This window comes from Lycorma delicatula, chromosome 4, assembly GCF_047948215.1.
Source record: "Lycorma delicatula isolate Av1 chromosome 4, ASM4794821v1, whole genome shotgun sequence".
Taxonomy (NCBI): domain Eukaryota; kingdom Metazoa; phylum Arthropoda; class Insecta; order Hemiptera; family Fulgoridae; genus Lycorma; species Lycorma delicatula.
The window spans coordinates 113,606,894-113,633,826 of NC_134458.1; the positions used below are offsets into that span (position 1 = coordinate 113,606,894).

General features: G+C 32.6%; 1 protein-coding gene across 6 annotated transcripts in view; it reads left to right on the forward strand.

Annotated features, from left to right (window-relative positions):
• hfw (leucine-rich repeat domain-containing protein hfw) overlaps nucleotides 1-26,933 on the forward strand; it is a 107,422-nt gene that overhangs the window by 12,938 nt on the left and 67,551 nt on the right. For 5 of the 6 annotated variants that reach the window (XM_075363954.1, XM_075363958.1, XM_075363957.1 and 2 more), the window contains exons 3-5: nucleotides 2,050-2,373; nucleotides 22,572-22,753; nucleotides 25,219-25,401. In XM_075363954.1, coding sequence (XP_075220069.1) covers nucleotides 2,050-2,373; nucleotides 22,572-22,753; nucleotides 25,219-25,401 — 689 coding nt within the window. The remainder of the gene's footprint in view (nucleotides 1-2,049; nucleotides 2,374-22,571; nucleotides 22,754-25,218; nucleotides 25,402-26,933) is intronic. The other variant, XM_075363960.1, reaches the window with a different exon arrangement.

Sequence of the window (26,933 nt, forward strand, 5' to 3'; positions counted from 1 at the left end):
CAAATGCAACATTCCACATTGTCAGCCCTAGAACTGATCCCTGAGGAACATCTCTTTCTACCGGAAACATGACCATCTTCCAGTGTCCCTATCACATATCTTTTATTAAAATATTCTTGGATTGTTCTTCTTATACATGCTGGAATTTTACTGTTTCAGAGCTCATTAAAGATTATTTCCCACGGTATTTCATTAAAAGCATTACAGATGTCAAGGAACATCATGGTACTTATCCTGCTCGTTCTCCACATTCCCTCTACCACTGACTTCACTATGCCCTTCTCGCACTCTATGGCATCAATTGCTGAACGTCTGAAACCATACTGATAGGGCTGGTTGTAACCTGTCAGATTTCTTCCCAGGTATACTTTTGTAGAATCTATATCCTTGAGATTCCATGGCGTCTTGGTCGATGTTTCTTATTTCCTGCAGTCCCATGATGAGAATTTTGTATTGGTCCATTAGGTCGGTTATTATTTTTAATTTACCAGTCTGCATGAGTGAGTTTACATTGGGTGTGGAAATTTAGGTGATTTTCTTCGGTTTGATTTTGGATTTTGTATTGTTTTTGTTCATGTGTGTGGTGTTAAGGCATTCCTGTACTTCCGATCGCATGTTGTCTTTTAAGTGGCAGCCCACCATATTCCATTTGTCACACTTTCACATTCCATATGTCACATTATTATATATGTCACACTTTCATGGTTGACTGTCAAGGGATCATCTGTGAATTTTGTTTAGATTCAGTTCACTGGACAAATTTCTCTTATTTGTTCCAAATATATTCAGGCGCACCTCATGGAGGCTCGATCTGACTTTTGTTAAAGTTATTATTTTGGAGAAAAGTAAAAGTCCAATCCTAAATATTATGTTTGAAAATTACATGTATAAATTTTTCTTGTTTTTATTGAAAGCCAAGGAATAGATTTATGCAAGTTAACAGATTGACTTAGGATTAAGAATTTAGCAGTCCTGCTCATCCTGATTGTTTTAGTATCAACTGATATAATTTGTTTGATTAGCAACAGGTGTAGGTGGCCTGGTTTTACTCAGTCAGCATTATCTCAGCTATTAGTTTGGCTTTTTCTGACACACTGAAGCTTGTTAATTCCTTATGTCTTCCATCCCAACCTTTGTTGTATTCTGAAAAAGAAGTGGTGTGTAGTATTCCATTTCTTGGCTACAAGTCAATGGCAATTTGTTTTTTGAAAATACTGCCATAGAAACCTCTATTAAGAGATTTTAATTCAGTTTAGATGTTTATGAGAGGGGGTTTTTGGTCCTAACAAGGTGGAACCACGTCATAATACTAAAGCGACAATGGAACTCAAAAGTTTTTTTTTAGTTTCCTTGAGAAAGGTAACTTAAAAACTTAAGTACCTAGCAAGTACTGATTTTTCTTTGGGAATGGATTTTTTCATAGAGACTGTGATGAGATTCAAAAGTATCCTTAACAATAGTCAGAAAATAAAAGAAAACATAATTTAATGATAGCAGGAATATGAAGAGGCATGGTTTAAAGGTTTTCTAAAAATATGAAAAAAGTAGTGAGCTTGTATTGTTGAAAGGTGTAAATACTTACTCTTTTGTAATTAACTGCGATAAACAAGTATAAGTAATTATATTTCCTGAAATTTTTTATCTAAATTAAATTACATGAAAAAAAAAACACTGGCAATACATAGAAATTTGTTCTTTATATCATACAAAGTCATTTATTATTGTGTCGATAAGAACCCAGTAATTTAAGTGACATTAATTTAAGAACTAATAGACTTAAATAACACCATAACATAAAAATAGAGTCTTTTTAATTGTGAATCAGCACAAAACAATAATATTTGTGTAATCAATATACAAGAAGTTTGACATTTCACTTCCAGTGCTTTAGAAGTGATGGTGGATGTAACATCATTTTTGTAAATCTTTCTATAAAATATGAAGTGAAAATAGGTTCTAAATTCTGAACCTAAAAGTATGGAGTTCTAACCTACAAGTAATGTGGTATTGATCATTATTTTATATTTTTATTTTTTTTTTTAATTTCAGCTGTTGGTCAACCTAATGTGACAGCACTTCATTTACGAAATGTTACGTTAGATAAATTTGATGCGAATAGTGATAGGTGGCGCCATCTTGTCTCATTATCAGTAACTGATAGTCATGTACCAAGACTTGTGAATGTATTTGGAAGTCGTTTTGAACTGACTTGCCTTAATTTATCAAATAATGGTTTGAATGAAGTTGATCCAAGAATTCTTACTTTGTTACCAAAGTTATCAAGACTTGATTTATCTCATAATAATTTGACAAGTTTGCCTGAATTACCTGAAGTTAGTGTTCATATAAGTCATTTTTTCATAGATATTTCAGGTAATCTACTTTTATAATTGTTTATTTTGTTGTGAAGTAGTATTTCTGTAAATACTAATATTTTAGTAATAACTGTATTTTTTTTACTGTTTCTTGTTATCAGAGTGACTGAACAAGAAGGTATATTTTTTGTAAGGATTGTATGCCAAGATAAAAATTAATCTAAATAATTACATTTTCTCTATGAACGTCAAATTATTTATATTATGTTACAAGTTATACAAACTCTTTCAAAGATCAAATTAATAGTACAGTTAAGAGATAAAGCAAAGTGAAAAACTTCAGTTTTCAGAAACTGATAATCAGTGGGCACTGATAAGAGTGGAGTGCTGATTATTTGGGTTGACTTGGATTATTTGGCATGCTTGAATTCAGATAATCAGAAACCAGATAATTGAAAATTTAAAAAAAGATTTATCATAACTTATTGGATATATGTTTAATGAGTATCAACCATATAGTGAAAAGATAGAAATTAAAAAAATAATTGTATTTTATTAAAAATAAAAAGATACTCAGAACATATGTTCAGTGTAATAAAACACAGATGTAGTAATATGTTACAAAAATCACAATGAGTTGAAATTTGCTAGTAAAAGAACCAGAATTTAGAAAACTTTACCGAATAAAATCAAAAATTTACTACCTTAATGTTTTATAAAATGTCATTTAAATAACTTAAAAATACAAAAAACATATTGAAGAGAAATTGAATTAAGTTATTGACTGTGCTGTAAAAAAATATAATTTCTTAGAAGTTACAAAAAATTAAAAAAATTACAGTATGTTTAATAGAATATAACTTGGTGATATTCAATAATCAAAACATAACTTTAAAAACACTCTTTCTTTAAAAAAATCCAATCTGTACTAGCTTTAATGTTCATCTTCATTTAATATCTATAGAATCATATTATTTTTGTTGCTCCAACCAGTCCATAACCATAGACAAACACTGATGAGCTTTTTTGTGTAATGGCCATGAATGCAACTTCTTCTTTAGCTTTTAGTTGATCATCTTCTCATATGGCCTCTATGATCTTGTTGTTGCTCAATATTTTTAATTTTTTTATCCTGGATCATTGGTGTCGCTGATGATCCATCTTATCTACGAACTTCCTTATATTTCTTACATCATCATGATGCGTTTCATTAATCCCACTGGGCATTGTTTTATTTAAAATATTTTCCATGTTCTTGTCAATGTCATGATTTTGAGAAAACTTCATTCATCAGTTCCATATAACAGCAGTCTTTCAAATTAATGTCTTTAATCATCTTAATCATGTCTTGCATCTCATTATTAGCCAAAAGAACTTTTTTCAGTAATTCTCTGCAGTAAAGGCATTTCAGAATAACTATAATCGCTTGATCTATTGGCTGTAAGATGGATGTAACATTTGGATGTAGAAACAGAATTTTGAATTTTCCATCCTTTCTTTCCAAGCAGCTAGCTGAAGGATGAGTAGATGCATTATATATTATCAAAGTAACTTTTCCACTTTTACCTATAATCTGCTTATATTTTTTATCTTTGGTATAAAATAATTATTGAACCAATATGAACCAAAATGTTGCAAGTCATCCATGCTTTTATTTGGTTTTTGTAAATAACTGAAAGATTTTAGTCACCTTTAAAAAAAGCATGTAGTCTTTTTGATTTTTCAATCAGCATAAGATTCAATTGGTGATCTCCAGTTCTGTTATCACCAAGCAACAATGTCATATGTTATTGAGACATTTTGTACCCTGGAGCTGATTATTCTTTTTGGAAAACTAAAGTTTTCGTAGGAAGAGCTTTCCATTCAAGGCCAGTTTCATTGATGTTATACACAAAGTGTTCATTATAAGCTTTAAAAAAAAATCATCAAATTCTTAAATAAATTCCCTTATTCCCAGCATAAATTTTACAAGCTGATAATTTTTCTCCCGAATTTAAAGTTGCTGAACTGTATAAGACTGTTTAAAATCTCAAAGCCACCATGTACTTGCTTAAAAATTTTCATCTCCATTTATTTCTCATTAAAAATAATTGCTTTCTCTACTAGAGTTGGTCCAGAAATTGGCTCAATAAGGGATCACTTTAGAACAAACTACCAGAAAAGAGCCTGATCCACCTCTTCATTTGATGCTTCTTCATTGTCTTCCAGGAAAACTTTGTTCTTGTTTTTTGAGTTGTGACATAATGGTGTCTGTTCTTAATGTATAAAATAGTTTATGTTCCTTTTCTGTATTCATCTGCTAATGGTTTACTCAATATGTAATATTTCAATTTCTAAAGATTTCTACGTATCTTGGTTTTTGTTTTGTTGCAGACAAGATATTAATGTACCCTAACAATATCAACACGTTTGTTAAACATCACTAGACTTTCTAATTTTTGATTAGGGCTTTTGAGATCAGTGAATTTATAGAAGTTTAATGATATAGCTTAAAATATCTCAGTGAGTAATTGCTGTGTGATTTCATCATGACATAATGAAAATTATGCAGCCTACCCTGCATAAAATTATGAACCAGATAAGGCAAAGAATAGTGATGCCATTTGTTTTGATCTACTGTGTATGCACAGTAGAATAAAATCAAACATAATCATAATCATCCTTGACCAATTAATTAAAAAAAAAAATTAAACAGTAGGCAAATAACTCAATATAACCTACAATATTAAGAACCACGAACCCACACAAAAAAATAAACAATAAAAGTAACCACCTTAAAAAAAACTCCATCAATATTTTCAGTAGTTAATTTTATAGTTTAACACAGGCTCAAATTTATGTATGTTTTGTACTACATGAATTGCAAAAAAACCAGTTGAAAACCTACTAAAAACAAAGACTGATAAAATACATTTCCTGTTAAAGCAAAGCTTTACTTGAATAGTGATTTAGATATTTTAAATGATGTATTAATGTAAGTAATGCGGATGTAAGCAGTCTGGATAATTGGAGATCTAGAAAGTAGTATTCAGATAATCAGCATCCCACTCTACTTTGTATTTCATCAACAGAATTTTCAAGAGAATATGAAACCATGGTTTATGCGAGTGGTTCCCAAACTCTTTTTCCCAGCGTACCACCTAACACTTTCAAGCTCCTTTGGCATACTACTGAATAATTAAAATAACAAAATTAGGGGTTTTGATTAAATAAAACACACATATTTAAAATATACCTTTGTAAAAACTTCTGATTAATAACAGCAGCTTATTAGAGTCCAAAATAAAGATAATCCGGAATCATAATAATAAGTGACAAATGTAACTAAATCTTTTGAAATAAAAAAAAAAATTAATGCTGAAACAAATGCTTAAAAATTTCAACTACGAACAGCTTATGTCAGTGACATTTTTCTTAAAATGTAATTAAAAGTTAAAGATTAACATAAAATACATGAGTTTTTAGACTTGAAAAGGCTAATAATAATAAAATAAAGAAAAGTAATTTAAATTGTGCAAAAATTTAAAGTAAAGGAAAAACCACACAGATAAATATTTGTTGTGCAAAGTTCTTGGAAATCATGAAAAACAGTCATAATTATAATGAAGTATAAAAAAGAGGATATGTTTTTATTTTCAATAAGATATTTTAATGTAAACAATTTCTAAAAACATGTTTACTATTCTACATCTTCAGATGTATTTTCAGTTAGTATGTTCTGATATTAATCATGCGAGACATATTGTTGCTTCTGATGAATAAGTAAGTCTAAGTCAGGTTGTTTGATACCAATTTTCATTTTTACATCATTTTCAGTATTGATTCTACTTCTGTATTATTTTTAATATAAATCAGTTCAGAGAATCCACTCACACAAATAGTAACAAAGGGAATCAAAAATTGCATTACTATGTTTAAAAGGGCAGGATATTCTTTCTTTGTTGCCATCTAAAAAGAACTTAAACTTTTTTCTTTGAAAGCATCTTTCATAGAGCTGTTGCTGGTCATGTCAGTAAAAGATTCTTTTACCTTCTTCATTTTCTGGAACTGAAATTCCTTTTGAAATTGACTATTCTAATCCAATTATATGGACTGTAGTCTTAAGAAAACTATTTGTGAAAGTTTTCGTTTAATCCTTTCAAGTGTTGTACAATTTCTGTAGTCAAAAGTTTCATAGGAATCAGTTTATCTTCTAGGAATGACTTGAGAGCTGTTAATGCCGAAATATTATTTTTCTGTATTTGAGAGATAAAAAGATTAAATTTTTTTTTTTAAGGTATTTATTTTATCATTAACAACAACACCAATGTGGTCATTCTTGGAGGCCCATGTGTAAACTGTTAAGCCTTTCAAAAATGTATTCCAAGTAGGCCACTTTTCATCATAGCAAATTTTTCAAGGTTTCATCTTTTTCAGTTAAAAATGAAAACACTTATGTCTTAGTTCAAACAGCCTATGTAAAATTTTTCCACAGGACAGCCATCTCATCTCAGTATGAAGAAGCACGTCTGGTATTTGCTTCCCATTTCTTTCCATAGCAGTGTGAACAGATGTGAATTAAGGGCTTTAATCAAATTTATAACCTTGACCACATCTTTTAAACCTGATGCTAGTTCTTTAGGCATGTTCTTTGAAGCCAGGGCTTCTCGATATATTATGCAGTGGATGCTCTTACAGTCTGGCACAACTTTACAGATTCTTGGTGCTTCCTTTAAACTTTCTGTACGTCAATTGGGCCCTCACACAGTACAAATGTAAACACATTTTGCCCATGATAAACTAATTTTTGATAGGTAAGTGTTGACCAAGTTAAAAATGTTTTCACCTGTGGCGTTTTTTAGCGGGTTACAAAATAAAAATTCCTCAATTATGTCTTCATTACAATCAGATCTTATGAAAATAAGTAACTGAGCTAAATCTTTTATGTTTATGCTTTCATCTTTTTGAAGAGAGAAATAAGTACATTTCTGCAATTGTGGGGTCAGAGTTTTTTTTATGTTAATGACATGTCATCAGTTCTCCTTTTTACAGTTTTATTGGATATAGGTATTTTTTTTTTTATTACTTTAGCAGCTTTCTCACCCAAAAATTATTGGCCATATCTTTGATGACAGCTGATTTTTTTTTATGTATAAGTGTTTCACCAACTTTGTGCATTTTCTCTTCTTTATCGATTCTAAGACTGGTCAGATAGGAGGCTTTTAATAGATTTCTGTCAGTTTATGTAAAAATAGTCTATGCATTTTTTAAAAAGAGTCAGAATGCATTGACTATTTTAGTGTATTTTAGACTATTATAGACTATGTGGTTAAACATTTGTATAGGTTTATTTTCTTGCTCAGGGTATTTGGTTTGCTGATGATATTTAATAATAATGATGGTTTCATACTTTGTTTTGAGGGTGTTTCTTTACATACAACACATTGAGGAATTGGACTTTCAATACTTTGGGTACCAGCTTTTACCATGAAATCAAATTTCAAATAATTTTGATCATACTTATGTATGATAATGTAGCCCAGCCTACGTTAGGCTGGGTTTTTGTTTTTTCCCAATGCTACTGGATGTAGATAGAGCATCATCAGTTACTAAAAATTTTCTCATCATCCATTTTCAACTAATTCACCACTCAAAAGTTAATCTAATTGGTGCACAAAATAGTTTATATATTACACAAAAATATTTACACTTAAAAAATACTTTCGCTGTGTGACATAAAAATAATACTGAACCATCTACATTATGTTAAAAAATTAAATCACTTTTTAAATAAAAAAAAATACATTAAAAATTAACACCCACTTAAAATATTCCTTTATACAATTAATTATACATGTAATTTGAATAAATATATATGGGAATTATTCAGATGACAACGTATAATTTTTATTTATAAAATAACCGTTGTAACATTCTTATTATAACTTACAACCCAAAAATTTATAACTTTTATCTGTTTTTGTGCATAGTCTACAACTGATTTGCAGCAATTTTTATAGCATTTCACTAGCTTTTGCATTTAATTTTTGTAAAAATTCTTCTATTTGTAATTTGATTAGCTCTTCCCCAGAGGATTGCAACTTGTGTTGTCAAAGTGCTGGTTGTTATTCCTCATGTTTATTTGTCATCCTCACAACTTTGGGCTGCAGGAGGATGATCAAACACTTCCTGTTTGAATTTTTGCAGCAAAGTACAAGTGCACTCAGCAGTATGCAGGTCATTGTCCTGCAAAAAAAATATGCTGGAGCTCAGCATTTCACAATGTTCATGAAATTAATCAAGAAGCCTTCTCTTCTATTCCAAAGGATAGTTTTCATGAATTTCCTTATAGAATAATTTTTCCAACACTTTTTTTTAGTAATGTTGCTGAGTGAGTAATGGTCCCACTCCATTGACTGATTTGTTGTAGCATGTTTACGTTATGAAACCCAAGGTTCTTGTTACCTTCACAGTCTTATCTAAAAATAAAAAAAAACATCACTTTCATTTTTGTAAGGTTTCTGACATCATCTAATGTGTCTTCTGTTTTGAAAGAGTTTTAGGAATCCACTGGGCACAAAATTTATGATACTGTATCATTAACCATGATAAGTGAAAGATCTGAGGAAACAAACTGGAATGCTCTGAAAAAGTGAATTGCCTGTTATCTTTAACAATATTTTCAATTTTCTTTACCAGTTACTGATTTACAGCAGTTGGCTTTCCACTTCTTCATTATGGTCATTATTCTGTTCATTTTTAAACATATCACGCTATTGTCTCATTTCACCATTACTTATTAAATTCTCTCCAAAAACGTTTTAGAGCTGATTGATTTCAACTGCTTTACAATTTCTAGCTAATAACATTATTACTGTTATTATAATTTCAGTAATAACATTATTTCTGAGAGAGTGACAAAATATTATTATTTTGCAGTGGAATTCTTAATTGTAGCATATGTTTTAAAAATTTATTAAATGAATAACATTAGCACAGATATTTATCTGACACTGCTTTATATGTTTATTGAGCATCACTATACTGCTAATATACTCCCATTGCTTATTCTCTTAAGTTATTAAGGTTAGGTTAGGTTAGGTTAGGTTAGGCTATGAAATAGCGGGCTACCGGAGAGCATTACAAAAAGCTAGAAGAAAAAACAAAGGCTTAGAGTTAGAGGTGGTCAGAAATATGACATGGCAGTCCACTCATATGTTCAAACGAGAAGATTGGTAAACAGGTCCATCAAAAAGTCGAAGAGGGATCATTGGATGAGATTGTTTGAGGACTTGAACAAGGATCCCTGGGGCCAAGCCTACAAAATAGTAATGAAGAAATTTGGCAGGCGTCTACCAACACTCAGTAAACGTCAACCAGAGGTTCAGTTTAAAGAACTTTTTCCATGTGAAGAAGAAATTGGAGTTATTTTACCAGAGTTTGAACCTAGACAATTTACGCCTGCCGAGTTGGCTTATGCAATTGGACAGCTAGGTAATAAGAAGAGCCCTGGCATCGATGGCATACCAGCAGCTATACTGAAAGGCTTAATAAAGAAGTTGCCTTGGGAAATGACGGACTTGGCCAGTTATGGACTTGAAAGGGATTCTTTTCCCAGATGTTGGAGGGAGGCCAGAGTGGTCTTCCTCCCAAAAAGTAATGATGAACAAGGTCAAGTGAAGTATAGACCACTTAGTCTATTGAACAATCTGGGAAAGGCGGTTGAAAAAATGTTGGCAGCCAGAATTACTAGAGAAGTTGAAGAAGGTGAGAGGATTAGCCCAAAACAATTTGGTTTTTGGAGGGGACACTCCACCGTATTAGCTGCCAACAAGGTAATAAATTGGACCCTTGAGGTAAAAAGTGGTACATGGAGAACTAGAAGAATTCCGCTTCTTGTCTCCTTAGATGTTAGAAATGCTTTCGGCACAGTAAAGTGGAGTCAGATTCATAGGGCATTACAGGCAAAATACATCAGCCCATACTTGAGGAGACAGGTGGCGAAATACCTTTCAGAAAGGACTTGTACAGTGAATTCACAAGAAGGAGAATTGATATTCAATATATACGGTGGAGTTCTCCAAGGTTCGGTTTTGGGTCTCCTCTTTTGTGGGTCCTCACCTTTGATGATGTTCTACAATTGGACTATCCGCCTGGTGTGGAAACAATAGCCTATGCGGATGATTTGGCAGTCCTTGTACACGGCAAGACGGGATTGGAGGTGCAGGAGAAGGCCAATATGGCGCTTGCAAAGATACAAGAATGGTTGCAAGAAAAGGGACTTATGTTATCAATTAATAAATAAATGTAAGTTCATCACGTTTACTGGTAGAAGAGTTATAGAACGTCTGAACATTGTTGTGAATGGACAGGAAATAATGGAGACAAGCTGCCTGAAATATCTGGGAATTCTCTTTCAGAGAAATTGTGACTTTTCTGAACATATTAAAAGTATATGCAATAAAGCGGACAACATGATAAAAGGGTTAAATATGATCATGTCAACAAAGAAGGCTCCTAGAGCGTCCAAAAGAAAGGTGACAGCATCGGCAGTTGTATCATCTTTATTGTATGCAGTGCCTGTATGGTGGACTTCATTACGAATCAAGAAAAACAAAAATAGACTTGTGAGAACGCATAGGAGGCTGTTGCTGGGAGTGGTTTCCGCTGACAGAACAGTCTCCTATGAGGCACTTTGCGTTTTGGCAGCAGTACCTCCAATCGACTTAATGGCCCATTACAGGGTAGAGATATCGCAAGGACTGGAAACTCAGGAGGCGAAGCATAGGCTGATAACTAGGTGGAAAGAAAGGTGGAGAGAGGTAGGACCTGCTAGCAGGACAAAACAGCTAATCTCTGACCTTGAGAGTTGGATCAATAGGAAACACGGGGAGGAGGACTTCTTTTTGTCCCAGTACTTTACGGGCCACGGTAATTTTAATTATTACCTTCACAGAGTTGGGAGAAGACAAACGCCGGCCTGTATGAACTGTATGTAGGCATTGAGGACGATGCAGACCATACCTTCAAGGAATGCATCAGATGGATACAAAATAGACGGGACACAAATTTATCAATGATGAGACCTGAGGAGATTACGAGTAACATGCTACATAGTGAGGACAATTGGAAAAGAATTGAAGGAACTGTCAGGAATATCTTAACAGTAAAAAACGAAGACGAGAGGAAACTGGGCTTCTGAGTGAATAGATTAGGGTAGGGTGGATAGCCCCAGTGGTGAGGGCTGGCATGCTTAGGTGTGTCAGTTCCAAGGATCCACTGGGGACTCCGAAGGAGAATAGGTCTATACAAGTGTAAAAGACCCATCGAAGCGTCACGACTTTCCAAGGTATGGCGTAGCGATACAGAAGGGCAAATGAGACTCAAAAGACCTGACTGGTGGGCCGACCTGCCTTGCCGGACATACAGCCGGTAGGTGGGGAGGCCCATTAGAGTATAACAGGCACTCCCCTGGGTGGCGTAATACCAACCAGTCGCCGACCGGCCCAGGGGAGCAGAGTCAAAAAAAAAGGTTAGGTAGCCTCCTCTATGAATCATGAGACCTTGCCGTTGGTCAGGGGGCTTGAGTGCTCAGGGATACAGAGTAGCTGGACCGAAGGTGCAACCATATCGGAGAGATATCTGTTGAGAGCCAGACTAAGGAATGATTCCTGAAAGAGGGCAGCAGCTCTTTCAGTAGTTGTTAGGAGCGTGAGTCAGAATGACTTAAACGGCCATATCAACATCACTCAGTCCTGTGAGTACTGCGCAGCTGAAAGCAATGGAAAACTACAGCTGCTTTTTTTCCAAGAAAATGTGGCTCTCTGCATTTTTATATAGCAATGATGGAGGCGCCTTCCTTGGTAAAATATTCCGGAGGTAAACTAGTCCCCCGTTCGGATCTCCGGGTGGGGACTACTAAGGAAGGGGTCACCAGAAAATTAAAAAATAACATTCTACGAGTCGGAGCGTGGAATGTTAGAAGTTTAAAAAAGTTGGTAGGCTAGAAAATTTAAAAAGGGAAATGGATAGGATAAATGTGGATGTAGTAGGAATTAGTGAGGTTCGGTGCGAAGAGGAAGGCGACTTTTGGTCAGGTGATTTTAGAATAATTAACTCAGCTTCAAATAATGGGCAGGCGGGAGTAGGTTTCATAATGAACAAGAAGATAGGGAAGAGAGTAGAGTATTTCAAAACGCATAGCGATAGAATCATTGTAATAAGGATAAAATCAAAACCTAAACCGACAATGATTGTTAACATCTATATGCCTACAAGCGCCCATGATGTTGATGAGGTAGAGTGTGTATACAAAGAGATTGATGAAGCAATTAAACACGTAAAAGGAGATGAAAATTTAATAATAGTTGGAGATTGGAACACCCAATTTAAAAATCATAATAGAAGAATATACACTTGGAAAAAGCCAGGCGATACTGCAAGGTATCAGATAGATTATATCATGGTTAAGCAAAGATTTAGAAATCAACTCGTTGACTGCAAAAATTACCCTGGAGGAGACATTGATAGCGACCATAATTTGGTGATAATGAAATGTAGATTGGGGTTTAAAAACCTGAAGAAAAGGTGTCAGATGAATCTGTGGAATTTAGAGAAGCTTGAGGAAGAGGAGGTAAAGAAGATTTTTGAGGAGGACATCGCAAGAGGTCTGAGTAAAAAAGATAAGGTAGAAAATGTAGAAGAAGAATGGGAGAATGTTAAAAAGGAAATTCTTAAATCAGCAGAAGCAAACTTAGGTGGAATAAAGAGAACTAGTAGAAAACCTTGGGTTTCAGACGACATATTGCAGCTGATGGATGAACGTAGAAAATATAAGAATGCTAGTGATGAAGAAAGTAAAAGGAACTATCGGCAATTAAGAAATGCTATAAACAGGAAGTGCAAACTGGTGAAAGAAGAGTGGATTAAAGAAAAGTGTTCAGAAGTGGAAAGATAAATGAACATTGGTAAAATAGACGGAGCATACACGAAAGTTAAGGAAAATTTTGGGGTACATAAATTAAAATCTAATAATGTGTTAAACAAAGATGGTACACCAATATATAATACGAAAGGTAAAGTCGATAGATGGGTGGAATATATTGAAGAGTTATACGGAGGAAATGAATTAGAAAATAGTGTTATAGAGGAAGAAGAGGAAGTTGAGGAGGATGAAATGGGAGAAACAATACTGAGATCTGAATTTAAGAGAGCATTAAAAGATTTAAATGGCAGAAAGGCTCCTGGAATAGACGCAATACCTGTAGAATTACTGCGCAGTGCAGGTGAGGAAGCGATTGATAGATTATACAAACTGGTGTGTAATATTTATGAAAAAGGGGAATTTCCGTCAGACTTCAAAAAAAGTGTTATAGTCATGATACCAAAGAAAGCAGGGGCAGATAATTGTGAAGAATACAGAACAATTAGTTTAACTAGTCATGCATCAAAAATCTTAAATAGAATTCTATACAGAAGAATTGAGAGGAGAGTGGAAGAAGTGTTAGGAGAAGACCAATTTGGTTTCAGGAAAAGTATAGGGACAAGGGAAGCAATTTTAGGCCTAAGATTAATAGTAGAAGGAAGATTAAAGAAAAACAAACCAACATACTTGGCGTTTATAGACCTAGAAAAGGCTTTCGATAACGTAGACTGGAATAAAATGTTCAGCATTTTAAAAAAATTAGGGTTCAAATACAGAGATAGAAGAACAATTGCTAGCATGTACAGGAACCAAACAGCAACAGTAATAATTGAAGAACATAAGAAAGAAGCCGTAACAAGAAAGGGAGTCTGACAAGGATGTTCCCTATCTCTGTTAATCTTTACATGGAACTAGCAGTTAATGATGTTAAAGAACAATTTAGATTCGGAGTAACAGTACAAGGTGAAAAGATAAAGATGCTACGATTTGCTGATGATATAGTAATTCTAGCCGAGAGTAAAAAGGATTTAGAAGAAACAATGAACGGCATAGATGAAGTCCTACGCAAGAACTATTGCATGAAAATAAACAAGAACAAAACAAAAGTAATGAAATGTAGTAGAAATAAAAAAGGTGGACTACTGAATGTGAAAATAGGAGGAGAAAAGATTATGGAGGTAGAATTTTGTTATTTGGGAAGTAGAATTACTAAAGATGGACGAAGTAGGAGCGATATAAAATGCCGAATAGCACAAGCGAAACAAGCCTTCAGTCAGAAATATAATTTGTTTACATCAAAAATTAATTTAAATGTCAGGAAAAGATTTTTGAAAGTATGTGTTTAGAGTGTCGCTTTATATGGAAGTGAAACTTGGACAATCGGAGTATCTGAGAAGAAAAGATTAGAAGCTTTTGAAATGTGGTGCTATCGGAGAATGTTAAAAATCAGGTGGGTGGATAAAGTGACAAATGAAGAGGTAAAGTCAAGTTATTTTTTAAGAAAAACACCATACACAGTTGTATAAACAGTTAATAAACTTTCAAGAGTTAACTTTCACGATTATCCCACATCGTCAGTTGGTGATTAATATTATAATTATATGAAAAACGATTAAATAAATAGATAAAAATTTTAAGTGAAGAAGCATAATGTCAGCGGGAATTATGTGAATGATGTCATGTAATTATGTTGTTGTGAGTGTTGTTACCAACTGATGTAACTTACTGTATCTTTAAGTAAATCATCATTTTCAAAAATTATTTGTTGTTTGGTCCCACGAAACCTCACATCACATCAGAAGCAATGTCATGCACAGTTGAGTGCGGAGAACTTGGAGTTGTGTGAAAGAAATCTTACAGATTTTTTCAGCAGGTTGGTGACTGGTAATGAAACATGGGTTCATTATTGGGATCTTGAGACCAAACAAGAGTCCATGTAGTAGAAACACAAGGATCCCAACACCCAAAAAATTCAAGACCCAGCCATCAGCTGAGAAGATCATGGCCACAATTTTTTAGGATAATGAGGGAATTTTGTTGATTGAATATATAGAAAACAAGGAGACTATCACTGGTAATATCTACGCTGAGTGTCTTCAGAAGGTACAGGCGGCAGTAAAGCAAAAACGGCAAGGGAAGTTAACCAAAGGTGTCTTGCTTTTGCATGACAATGCTCCAGTCCACTCATCACATCTTGTAAAGAAAACTTTGAAGGAGTGTGGATTTCAAGAACTTACTACCCTCCCTACAATCTGAACTTGGCCCCCATTGATTTTTCCCGTTCAGAAACCTCAAGAAAAACCTTTGGTGTAGACCTTTTCATGACGATGATGAATTGAAAGCAGCTATTTCAGGGTATTTTGAGGAGCAAGATAAACATTTTTTTACTCTGGCATAACCTCTGTGCAGGCTAAATGGAGCAAGTGTGTGGAAGTGCATAGGACCTATATTGAAAAATAAAAATGACGCTATCTCCCCACCACCACTCTTTCTAAGATAGATAGGTACATAACTTTTTGAGTGTCCCTCGTATATTATTACATACATTCATTACATTTAATTTTATATATTCTACTTAGATTTTTTCCATAATTTTTGTTTTTATTATTTCTTAAATATTTTAAAATGTAGTTAGGTTTGAAGACTTTTATATTTATTTTTATGGTAAACATCAGTAATTTTTTTTATTATTTTATTTGTATATGTGTATTGTATGAAATAATTGTGAGTAGGTTTTTTGTTGTCGTGTAATGTTGTAAAATTATTATGATATTTATTGGAGTTAGATATATTCATTATGGAGTTATTTAACAAATATATATATATATATATATATATATATATATATATAAATAAAATAATATATAACTATTATGTATATTATTGTATATATATATATATTGTTATTATTATTAAAAATAATAAGTTCTGTGTTGTTTTTTTTTTTTTTTTTTACTGTGTCATATTAAGACCAGTTAACACAGTGGTAACTGATAATAATGAAATATTTGAATTTTCAGAAAATATATATATATAAAGCAGAATGTCCATTTCTTCTTGTTTATATATATGTATTTATATTTATTGAAAAACCTAAAAAAATCTGGTAGAACCTGAATGACCCTTTTTCACTGTTTATACTACACTTAGTGAAAGTTGTAGACACAAATTTCTGAGGTAACTTCATAGTTGGAATGTAATTTTTCATGTCATGTGGTATTTTTTATTTTATTTTATGGTAGATTTTTATTTTACTTTGTTTCTTTTTATTTTAAAAATTGAGTTATTTCTTCTAGATATATTAGTGTAATATTATAATTTTTAATTTTTTTACATTTGTTTTAGGTTAGTGGGTGATATAATTTTTGTGATATTTTATTTAAATATTAAATGAAAAAGCTCCTGCTGAAATGTTTATCATTAGCTCCACTTCTAACATAGCTAGAAAATGGAAATTTAGAAAAGTTATTCTGTAGGGGTTCTTTAAGAAAAGTATGGAAAAATTAATTTGATAAGTATTCTCTAATGGGTATTATTAAATAGGGTTTAAAAAGTTTAATTAGACTAGAAGGTCTTTCTTTATTTTTCCTGTTTAACCTCAGGTAATTACCATTCAGATAATACTTCAGATGATGAATGTGGATATGTATGAGTGTAAATGAAGTGTAGTCTTGTACAGTCTCAGTTCGATCATTCCTGAGATGTGTGGTTAATTGAAACCCAACCACCAATGAACACCGGTATCCATAATCTAGTATTCAAATCTGTGTAAAAACAACTGACTTTACTAAGACTTGAATGCTGGAACTCTCGACTTCCAAATCAGCTGATTTGGGAAGACGCGTTCACCACTAGACCAACCCAGTGGGTTAGACTAGAAGGTCTAGAAATTTATAATGTGACAAGTATGTTTTCCGTAGTTTGTAAACTTCTGCTACAAAGAGATTTTTTTTCACTCATCTGATGAGTTGAAAATGGGTGTCAATTTTCAAAACTATTATCAGTCAATTTTAAAAACCACTGAATCTCACCCCAGTTACCTGCTTTACGCAGGTTTTTCAACCTTTCAGTATTTGCGACCCAATTTTCAGTCATAATTTTCATCGCATCCCCCTCTCATACAATAACAATGTATGCAATAATAATGTATTTTGACACTAAAGCTACACTACAACCTTAATTACAAACCTTAAAAAAGACAAGAATAAGTAAGTTTATTGAAATTTGGCAACACCAATCTGCTGCATTGACAAAACCAGAATCAACGCCTCTGTATTGCTCTCTGTCTTACGTCCACCATATCAGACATTCTCACAGCTTTGCAAGAAGTTCTGATTTGTCTCAAATATTCTGGAACATATATATTTATGGAATTTCCGGAATATTTATTTACTGCACCTTGTTCAATTCCAGCCAGTGTCAGTCAAGTCAATCGCTACGTCAATCGTCTATCGCTATCAAATCTATTGTAAATTTGTATGTAGTAATTTTCATGTTAATTACAATTCATGGTATTAAATATTCATGGCAGTAGATTTATACAGAATCATGGATAAATTTTTTAGTTATCGATCATCGATCGATAGTGAAGCATCAACAAGTGCACAGAAGAGTGTGGTTCTGAAAATAAAATCAAGAAACTATTCTTAAGAATACTTAAATTTTTGGTTTGCCAGTACTAAAGTAAATGAAGAAGAAAAGGCCCCTGTGTGCCATTTGCTTAAAAATTTTGGCAGCAGATAACATGAAATGTAGTAATAAACTTAAACGGCATTTGGAAACGCTTCATAGTGAGTATGTTAACAAACCCCGAGAATTGTTCAAATTAAAATTATATGAAAAGCAAACATAATTTTTAAAAATCACTTTGTCTGTGATTGAAAAAGCTTTACTGCCTCTTACAAAGTTTCATATAAATAACCAGATGTAAAAAACTTCATTGGTGAAGAGCTTATTTTGCCAGCATCAATTGAGATCGTAAACTATGTTTGGAGATAATTTTGCCAAACAGTTGCAGTCCATTCCTCTCAAATGATACTGTTGCCTGTCGAATTAGTGGTATAGCTGAAGATGTACAGCATCAGATTTTCAGCAAGTTGTGTGACAAATTGTTTTCAATTCAGCTTGATGAGGCTACAGATAGCAATAAAGATGCTCATTTCATTGCCTATGTTTGATTTTGTGATGGTATGTCAGCAGTAGAAGAACTACTTTTTTGCAAACCAATAGAACTGAAAGCAATAACAATCGCATTATTTGCTATCTTAAATGATTTTATAAACGAGGCAAACATAGAGGGGAAAAATTGTGTCAGAATATGCACCAATGGTGGTGTGGTGCTTATTCAATGTCTGGAAGATTCCACTGTATACAAGCACTTGTGAAACAAAAATCTCCACAGTGTGTCCGGACACATTGCATGATCTACAGAGAAGGCTTCCAAAGAAATGAGTCCTGGTCTGAATATTGTGCTAACGATTATAACCATAGTAAATTATATAAAAATGAGACCCTTATAATCAAGAATCTTTTCTGTACTTTGCAAAGACATGGGTACAGTACATTCAGTGTTAGTATTTTTATTGCAAGGCAAGTTGGTTACCACATGGGAAATTTTTGCGATGTATTTGTGTAGAGATAAAATCGGCATTTTTCTAGAAGAGGAACACCAACCGGAAGCTGAAAAGTTTCGAGATGGTTTATTTATGTGATGGAATTCAGCTACTTGGTCAACATATTCGAGAAATTAAATCTTTAAGGAGTAAATACACATATGTTGGATACAGGGGATAAAGTTAATGCTTTTTGTAGAAAATTGGAATTGTGTGGCAGAGATTTAAAGGAAGAAATCTAAAAATGTTTGCAAATGTGGATGAATGTGTTAAAACTTACAAGGCTGAAGAACAACTTGTGTAAGTTGCTTTTGTAGCCTTTGAAAATCATTTAGCCATGCTGGCAAAGAATTTTAAAAAGTATTTTCTTGCTGATGACAACTTGGTAGCAAGTTACAAGTGGGTTAGGGATCCATTTCAAAATACTCCCAAAGGGCTCTCAACTGCTGAAGAAGAAATCTACTTAGACATGTAGAAAAGTGGTGAAATCAGACAATTTAGTAATAAATCACTCTTTGAATTTTGGGCAGGGGCAGTTTTCTGCACTGAAAACTAGAGCATTTCATATGCTGTTACCATTTTCAACATCCTACCTTTGCGAAACTGGATTTTCTGTGGTGGCTGCTTTGAAGACAAAATTTAGATCTCAGCTAAATATAGAAAAAGAGCTCAGTGTCTATTTCTAATATTAAACCTTCGTTCAAAAAACTTTGCTTTGCAAGACAGGTCCAAGGGTATCACTAATAATTATTAAACTTGTTTTTAATTTAGCATTGATAAGTTAATTATTATTAAATACATTGTGCAGTACTGATACAATCCTATTTATAAGTGTAAATGTGTAGTTTGTTATTTATTATGCCAGAATGTATTTTGTTTTGCTTTCCTGTCAGTTAATTAATAAATCTCTTTAAAAATATTTTCTTTTTGATATGCTCGCATCTGCCATTTAGGGTTATCATGTTCTCCCAAGGGAGGGGAGGGGTTTACCCCACAGGTTGAGAAACACTCGCTTAACCCATTTATACTAAGTGTAATATTTACTCAACGTTTATGTTTTCCCTTAAAATAAAGGTGGAATGAGATTATAGTTGTGTTTCCTAAACTGTATGTATCTTCTGTGTCTATAGTGGTAGAAGATTGAAATTCAGTTGAAGTAATGATCTTATAGTATTCTATGAAACACATCTCTGGTTTAACCCATTTTCTTTTTAAACCATTCATAAAAGGATGAAGCTGGATTAAGAATCGATTTCATAATTCTCACACATTTTTTAGTTAAATTATAAAATAAAAATCTAGAATTTGTCTCTAAAATGAGTATGCGCAGTATCTGGAAAAAAATGTTAGTAACTCTTTTAACCATTCTTCAATGGGTTATTTGTTAATTCATGTTCAGAAAATTGTCGTAATATGTAGATGAATATTGTAGTAATCAGTGTATTTATTAATTTTGATTTCAAAAATGTGCTTAATTTATTATAGGGCGAGATCCTAAAAAAAATGTTAGTTATATAAGAATCCAGATTAAAGTGAGAATGCAACAGATCTGTATGAGTTGTAGGATATGCAGAAGATAGTTGAGTATCTTCTGACGACTTGAAATGGAATTTAAAAAAAAAAACAAACTCTAAAGCATTTAGAGACAAACTGTACAGTTTGATTTTCAATCACAGAAATTGTTTGTCCTAGCAAGTGAAGTTGCAAGAAGTCCTATGCAAGAACTACTGCATGAAAATAAACAAGAACAAAACGAAAATAATAAAAAAGTATTTATTTTACGAAAGTAAAATAAAGTAGACAAACCACTGAATATAAAACTAGAATGAAAAGAGGTTACAGAGGTAGAAGAATTTTGTTATTTGAGAAGTAGAATTACTAAAAATGGATGAAGCAAGAGCAATATAAAATGCCATATAACGAAACGAGCTTTCAGTCAGAAATATAATTTGCTTATAACAAAAATTAATATAAACATCAGGAAAACATTTTTAAAAGTATATGTTTGGAGCGTAGCTTTATATGGAAGTGAAACTTGGGAGTACCCGAGAAGAAAAGATGAGAAGCTTTTGAAATGTGGTGCTGAAGGACAATATTAAAAAATCAGGTGGGTGGATAAAGTGACAAATGAAGAGGTTTTGCGCAAATTGATGAAGAAACAAGCATTTCTAAAAATATAGCTAAAAGAAGAGACAGACTTATAGTCCACATCTTAAGGCATCCTGGAATAGTAGATTTGATACTGGAGGGACAGGTAGATGGGAAAAATTGTGCAGGCAGACAACATTTGGAATATGTAAAACAAATTGTTAGGAATGTAGGATGTAGGGGTACACCGAAATGAAATGACTGACACTAGATATAAAATCTTGGAGAGCTGCATCAAACCAGTCAAATGACTGAAGACAAAAAAAGTTTTCTAACCTACCAACCTTTTTTAAACTTTTAAAATTCTGTGCTCCTACTCATAGAATGTTATTTTTTAATTTTCTGGTGACCCTTTCCTTAGCAGTCCCTGGAGATCCGAACAGGGTATGGAATATTTAGTTTACCTCTGGAATATTTTACCAAGGAAGGCGCCTCCTTCTTTGTTACATGAAAATGCAGAGGAGAACTATACATTTTCTTGGAAAAAAAAAGCTGTGGTTTTCAATTGCTTTCAGCTTCACAGTACTCAGAAGATTGAGTGATATTGATATGGCCGTTTAGGACTTCCTGACCTACACCCTTAACAGCACTTGAAAGAGCTGCTGCCTTCTTTCAGGAATCACTTCTTAGTCTGGCTCTCAACAGATACCACTCCGACATGGTTGCAACTTCAGTCCAGCTACTCTGTTTCACTGAGCACTCAAGCCCCCTCACCATCGGCAAGATCTCATGATTCATAGAGGGGGAGAAAATAACAACGTTATAATGAAAAATAGGACTTTTTTTTTATGAAAGTGACTTATAGTATAAATTAACCAAAACTCATCACTTTTTTAAAAATTGTTTTTGTCTAAAAATAAGTACTTTAAATATTGATGGAAATTAAGTTATAAAATTAAGAAGATAAAAATTTATCTTAAAAAAGTACAAGTAGGCTAACTTGTTTTAAAAAAAATCATTAAAAAGTGTATTCAAATCCTAGAAAAGTTTATTTAAATACTCCCCAGAGAAAGGTAAAATGCACTGATCAACATTCTTAATTTATTCTATTTCTTTAAATAAAAATATGGTCACAAAATTTTAATTTAAACAAACATCTAAAATATTTATTTCAAATGTCACTACTTGCATGTAGTTGTAGTTTCTATGTACATATCTCAAAAAGGTTTTACTGCTTGGAAGTAATAAGATTCATACATGCAGTGTGTAGGACTATTTAGATCTTGTGCTTACTTAAAACATTGAGAATCAATATTTGGCATATGTTTTGGAAAAATATATTAATATAAACTACATAAGTAGTACATTTATAAACTTTAAACATAACAAGGACAACTGGATGCATTTACATCCAGTTAAGTACATCCCAGGATCCAGAATCACAGTTAGTATGTTAAATAATTGCAAGAAAATAGAATTAAAGAAGATACATTTTGAATATGTATGTGAAATTTTAATTGAGAGAGTTCTTTCCATGTAGATAAGAAATTTACCTGGAGGAATACAAGATGCTATTTATTTATGAATATGTGTAAATAAAAAAAATTATACTTTTTATGTTTTAAAATATCTTTTATATAAATCCATTTTCAGATAATCCATTGTTGTCTTGCCGAAGTCTTAGTGACATGCTTTCTAAATATCACGATTCTAAATCAGAAAATAGTGTTCATTTTCTTAATCAGAAGTCAACATTTTGTGTACATCCATCCTCATTTCACTGGTTTGATTCTATAGAACGGGTATCATTTGAAAAAATTACAGAAAAGGCTAAGGTAAGTTATTACTTTTTAAACTGCAATAGTGCATACAGTTATAAAGTAACAAGTATGTACAGTGCAGTAGCATTGAACCAAATTGTAAAATAAAAAAAAAACTTGATTAAAAATTTTTCAGTCATTTTTACAACCGTACTGGTTGACTGGTGCTGCTGTTTTGACAATGGCATCAGCTAATGTCAGTGCTGGAAGTTTTTTTTTAATTAGGCAGACATGTATTAAAAATGCATGTGTGAATTAAATTTTGTTTGTCATGTAGTATCACATTTGTATTTTTTATTTTTATGTTAATTTATTTTGTGATTTCAATTATGATCCTATTTAGTGTGAGATTTCAAGGTGTGGTCCTATTTTGTTTGTGTGTGTGCACGTGTAGAATATTTATTCATTGTCATTTATTTATTCATTGGTGAATTTTTAATTTGTATTTATGAAGTATTTAGTAAATGTGGATCTGTGTTATTGTGGAGGGTTAAGTGTTCGTTATATCTTTGTTTTAAACTACTTACCATTTGACAAATATAGAAAATATATGTTTATAAACAAGCACACACTAGAGCTGAAATAAGGATATTAAGAAAAATACTAGGACTCAGGAAAACTACAATGGTTGGAACTTAAGAAAGAATGAAGAACTTTACTGGGAGTTAGATAGAATCATGGAAGCAATAGTAAGCAAAAACTGGTGGCATTCTATGAAAATCTGACAAGAATAGATTCAACAGACTTTTTGACAAGTGTAATGGTGACAAGATGAACATTAAATGGCTCAAGCAAGTTAACGAGGACCTAAAAGTAGCAAACCTAAACATGATGGATTTAAAAGACAGAAAGGTGCTTAGGAATAAATCTTAGAATTTGAAGGGATCCAGAAGGAAAAGAAAGAATGTGCTAACCTAAAGTGGCCAGAAGAATGAAGGAAGTGGTGTAGTGAAAGAATAAAGGAGTATTGGAGAGCAAAAAACTAGCCAGAAATGAACTTTTCTATGTGGTCCTACAGTGACCAGTGTCGAAAAAAAAACAGTTATATATATATATCATATTTATAAATGTGATTTATTTTTTTTCTATGTTTTTGCCTGTAACAGTTGGTGATGATATTAATTTGAAATTTAATTTTTTTTAACAATAATGCATTAAATTGTATGATAAAACATTTGTTTATTGTTTTGATTTTTATTTATTTTGTACAGAGTGTGTCAATGAGAGTACTATGTCCATTTGAGTGTATTGTATTTCATAGTATTTAGTTCCATTTGGTTTCCAAGTGGACATGGGTTGATCATACTTCTAAAAGTAGGTAATTTATGTTGAAGTTGAGTGATTTTAAGATGTTCTGATTGAAAGTGTCTATTTTTATTGGTTTTTAGTGTATTTTGAAAGTATGATTTTTACTAGTTGCTTTTTGTAACTCTGACATCATGAAAATGTATATGTTTATTGTGCTTAGATTCAGCCTGAAAGTTTAATTTGTTGTGTTTGTTTAATTTAGTTCATGTGTGTGCCTTGTATTGCCTTAGTAGAATAAGGTATAATAACATTATACCTTGTACCTTGTAACATTATTATGTTGTACAGGGTAATAATGTTATCAACATATCAATGCCAGTATATTTTTTGAGTATGTTTGTTACTGGAGAGTTTGTGTGTTTGTTCTACGTATTATAGAAAGTTTTTAGCTAGGGTGCTGGAAATAGGGGAAAATAAATAATTTGAAAATTGTTATAAATAAATATTGATTATTGTATGATATTCTTCATAGACATAGTTAGAAAGTACAGCAATATCAGTAACCCACTAACTGATACCCATTATTCTAACAAAAAACAATATTTATCTATCATGATGGTATTTGTGGTCCAGCACAGAGACTAGAACAGCTGTTACATGAGTCCACATGATCTGACATCATAGTATACAAATGTAAGTCCCTAAGATACTTGTTTAGAATTTTGTACAGTGTTCAGATAAATACAAAATCTTTCAATTTGCTGGCACTGAAATTCTAGTATAAGGAATCTAAAAAATGGTTTAAACAACACTTTACCAGAAAGCGAATGTATCTAATGTATTTATTAAGTTACACTACTGATAATTGTTAAGAAAAAGTTATGAATGGGCATCATATCTCGGAGATGCACACCTGTTATGGAAACAGACTTACTTTTACAAGTTTTTTTTGTGTTTAAATGTAAGGTAGAAAATTGTGTATTTTTCCTGATCTCTGAACTTGAATAAAAGTTAGAAAAGCTTAAAATGGTGGTATATGGGTATGTAAAGATAAATTGTACATTAATGAATGAGTTTGTGTTGTGACATGCCACTTAGCAAGGAAAAATCTTACAGCAATACTTTTTGTATTGTGTAAAACTTATAATAAATTTGTTAGCATATTTCTAAAATTAAGTTATTATTGTTAAAGTTAGTAATTTTTAATTTGTTGTATTTTTTATTCTAACTAGGTTGATAAAGTATGCCCACGAGGTGATGGATACAATTGTTCATGTGACCCTTATCGGTTAGAAGGTAGTGCTGGTGGTGTCTACACAATTACAATTGCTGTTGATTGTTCTAGCAGAAATTTAACTGCTTTGCCAAAATCTTTACCGCCATTCACTGTGCATCTTAATGTTTCTTATAATAGTGTAAGTTGGTTTCAGATTTTTATTGTATATTTGTTGTTGTGATTTTTCAGAATCAGGAAGTGTGCCGGAGAAGCAAAGAATGATATAATCTAGAGAGGTAAAAGTAAAAAAAAAGTAGGAGGAAGGAGACATAACTGTTCGCTGATTGTGTGTTTTTTTAAGGTTAACTACCAGTTAAGACTGTAGTTACTTGAAAAAAACATGGGCAATACCAGGTGTGTAAATAGAAACTGGAATTTTTGTATAGAAAATACTCATTTATAGTATGAAACTGATAATAAATATTTTATTTGAAATGTTATCCATCGCTAGCTATAAATTTTTCCCATCTCTCTGATAATTTTTAAATGCCATGCCAAAAAAACTGTTGCTTTTTTGAGGCAAACCAGTCATCAAGCCATTTTTATACATTTTCATAAGAAGTAAAGCGCTGCTCAGCAAGTGTCCCATCAATGCAAATAAATAGTAGTCGAATAAATATAGTCTCAAGCCTGTTGAGTAAGTTGCGTGTGAAAGTATTTCCTAACTGAACGCCTCAATCATTTACTTGACCGGTTCTACTGTGTGTGATGGTGCATTATCATGAAGCAAAATCACTTTGTGTTGCCTTTATTGATATTCTGGTCATTTTTCACACAATGCTTGATTCAAATCGATCATTTGTTGTCGGTAGCATTCAGTATTAATAGTTACACCAGGTTTTAGAAACTCATTATAGATCACACCCTTCTGATCCCACCAAACACAGAGCATTGTCTTCTTTCCATAGTGATTTGGCCTTGAAATCAATGTCGATGGTTCACCTGGAGTTACCCTTGATCTTTGATGCTTAGGATTCTTCAAATATATCTACTTTTCATCACCTGTCACAATTCGATGGAGAAATGACTTTCTTTTGTACTTGGTGAGCAGCATTTTGCAAGTGGTTTTTCAGTTTTCTTGCTGTCTTTCATTCAGTTCATGTGGAACCCATTTTCCCAGCTTCTGGATCTTTCTCATGGCTTTCAAACATATGAAGACGGCTTCTTGTGTTACATTTAGTTGATCCGTGAGTTGTTGCATTTGAGTGTCATCCTCATCCAATAATGCTTGCAATTTGCTGTCTTCAAACTTTTTCAGTGGTCTTCCACGTTCTTCATTTCTCACGTCAAAATTGCCACTTTTGAATATTTTTTTAAACCATTCAAAGCACTGTGATTTACCAAGAGCATACTCACCATAAGCTTTGATAAGCATTCGATGCAATTCTACAGCAGTATTCTTTAAATGGTAGCAGAAAATCAATGCTGCTAGCAAATTGTAGTTTGTAGGTACAAAACTCGACATGTTCAACGCTAATTTAAACTATGCTGTTGCATGAAACTTGTATTATTGTGAGTTGAAAATCTTTGTCAGCTGTCAATGGTGCCAATGATGTGGTTTGACGGTAACTACATTGACAGCTAGGGCCATTTACGGGCAAATTCCAGTTTCATATTTATACACCTGGTAGATTACACACTTTTTTAAGTTATGAAAAACTATAAAAAAAA